At 43.9% G+C, this 2,212-nt stretch overlaps 1 protein-coding gene across 1 annotated transcript; it reads right to left on the bottom strand.

The window, feature by feature from the left end:
* Positions 524-1,561, bottom strand: LOC109950619 (uncharacterized protein K02A2.6-like). Its single transcript, XM_020570187.1, has one exon. It carries the CDS (start codon positions 1,559-1,561, stop codon positions 524-526), a length of 1,038 nt encoding a protein of 345 aa, XP_020425776.1.

The following is a 2,212-nucleotide window of genomic DNA, read 5'->3' on the forward strand; positions in this document are numbered from 1 at the left end:
ATGAAGCCAACCTGGCTGATTTTGCAAAGCAGAAAGCAGAACTGGATCAGATGGTGGCCGGATACAAGGAAGCCAGGGCCACTGCGGACAAGCTGGAGAAGCAGATTGAAGAGCTCCAAAAACAACTGGCAGAATGCAGGGAGGTGCAGAGCAGGCTTGGGGCTGGACTGAGTTCTAAAACTAAGGCCACTTTCCTTGTGCAAAGTATGGTTGCAGCTTCCAGGCCAGCCTTGGAGATGCTTTTGAGCTGACCTCCCTAATTTTAAGGCTCCAGAAGAGCTTTCTGTCAAGAAAGCGAACCTGCAGGAGACTCTTAGAAAACTAGGATTTTAGCTTCTTCTTTCCTTTTATTGTTCGAATAATTTGCCGCAAAGGTGGCTATTTTTATATAAGCTTTCAAAGCATTTTACTGCTTTCTATTCATTCTTGATGCAATAACCGGACACGGCTTTGAAAGTAAAAACAGAACAACTTTAAAGCAAAAACAAATCTAAACAAGATTCTTTTCAAGAAACAAAAAGGGTCAATCTTGTTCCTCTCCTATCCCGGGATCTGTTTGTACAGCCTGCGAATCCCACATGGTTGGATAGAACTTCTTTAACCATTTACCATTGATTGGGGCAAAATGAACAACTCCATCTCGGTCCTGCAACCTGTATGCCCCCATTCCGAGGATTTGGTTAATTATAAAAGGGCATTCCCATGTAGGTGACCATTTCCCATATCCAGCTATGTGTGCTCCAAGGGGCAGAATTGCCTTCCAGACTATCTCTCCCTCTTCAAAACTCTTGTTTTTGACTCTTTTGTTGTAGGCCCTTGACACAGCCTGTTTTCCTGCTAAGAGTTTGTTGAGGGTGTCAATTCTACTTGCATCCAATTCTTCCAATTCCAGCAACATGGCTTGAGAGTAATCCTCCCCAGTGAGACCATGCTGGTGAGCAATTCTAAGAGACTGGACTGCTATCTCCATGGGAAGAATTGCATCGTGGCCGTAGGTTAGAGCATAGGGGGTCATGCCAGTTGCTTCTCTCTTTGAAGTTCTGTATGCCCATAAAGTTTCTGATAACTTCTCATGCCACTGCTTTGGATTCTTCTCTAGCATCTTTCTGATGATATTGATAATCACCTTGTTACTTGATTCTGCCTGTCCATTAGCTTGAGCATAGTAAGGAGTAGATTGAAGCAGTTTGAACTTGAATGTTTCTGCCATATCTAGCATGTCCCTAGATATGAAAGAAGAACCCCTATCGGTTGTGATTGATTCTGGAATGCCAAACCTTTGTATGATCTGTTCTTCTATAAAGGTGATGATCTCTTGAGATGTTGTGGTTTTTACTGGCTTGGCCTCTACCCACTTGGTGAAATAATCTGTGGCAACGATAATGAAACAGTGCTGCTGGTTGCTGGCTGGATAGATTTTGCCAATGAGATCCATTGCCCATCCCCTGAAAGGCCATGGTTTTACTACTGGATTCATGGGAACCGAAGGAGCCTGCTGGATTGGGCCGTGCCTTTGACAGGCTTCACATCCTTTGGAATAGTTGATGCAATCCTTCATCATGGTTGGCCAGAAGTAGCCATACCTTATGATTAACCAACACATCTTTCTTCCCCCTTGGTGAGCTCGACAGATCCCCTCATGGGTTTCTCCCATGACTTTCATATATTCTGTCTTCCCGAGGCACCTTAATAGTACCTCATCCTTACTTTTTCGGACCAAATCTTCATTCCACATGAGGTAGTTTGTAGCCATGATTCTGACTCTTTTCTTATAGGGCAGAGTGAGATATCGTAATTAAGTCATGATAGGCTCCCTCCAATCATCTTCAGTGATCAAGGCAGAATTGACTTCTATCTCCATTCCTCTCGTCAAAACAGATGGTAGACTTTTCCTTCCTATCTTGATGATCCTTTGGACGCAGTCTTCGGACATTTGTATGCTTGATGCCACCTGAGCCAGTTCATTGGCTGCAAAGTTTTCCTCCCTTGGGATGTGCTCCCAAGTAGCTTCTCTAAATTCTGTTAGCAGATTTCTAGCTGCTACTAGATATACAGCCAGAGAAGGATTCAGACACTTATATTCTCCAGCAATCTGTTTTAGGACAAGCATGGAATCTCCCAAGATCTCCACGGACTGGACTCCTAATTCTACCAACATCTCGAGCCCTATAATCAAAGCCTCATACTCGGCCCTGTTGTTGGTGCATTGGAA

The sequence above is a fragment of the Prunus persica genome, chromosome G8 (assembly GCF_000346465.2).
Source record: "Prunus persica cultivar Lovell chromosome G8, Prunus_persica_NCBIv2, whole genome shotgun sequence".
NCBI lineage: Eukaryota > Viridiplantae > Streptophyta > Magnoliopsida > Rosales > Rosaceae > Prunus > Prunus persica.

Excerpts from the sequence above, each read along its gene's own strand:
- LOC109950619 (XM_020570187.1), bottom strand. The coding sequence starts at position 1,561 with ATGATGAAGGATTGCATCAACTATTCCAAAGGATGTGAAGCCTGTCAA.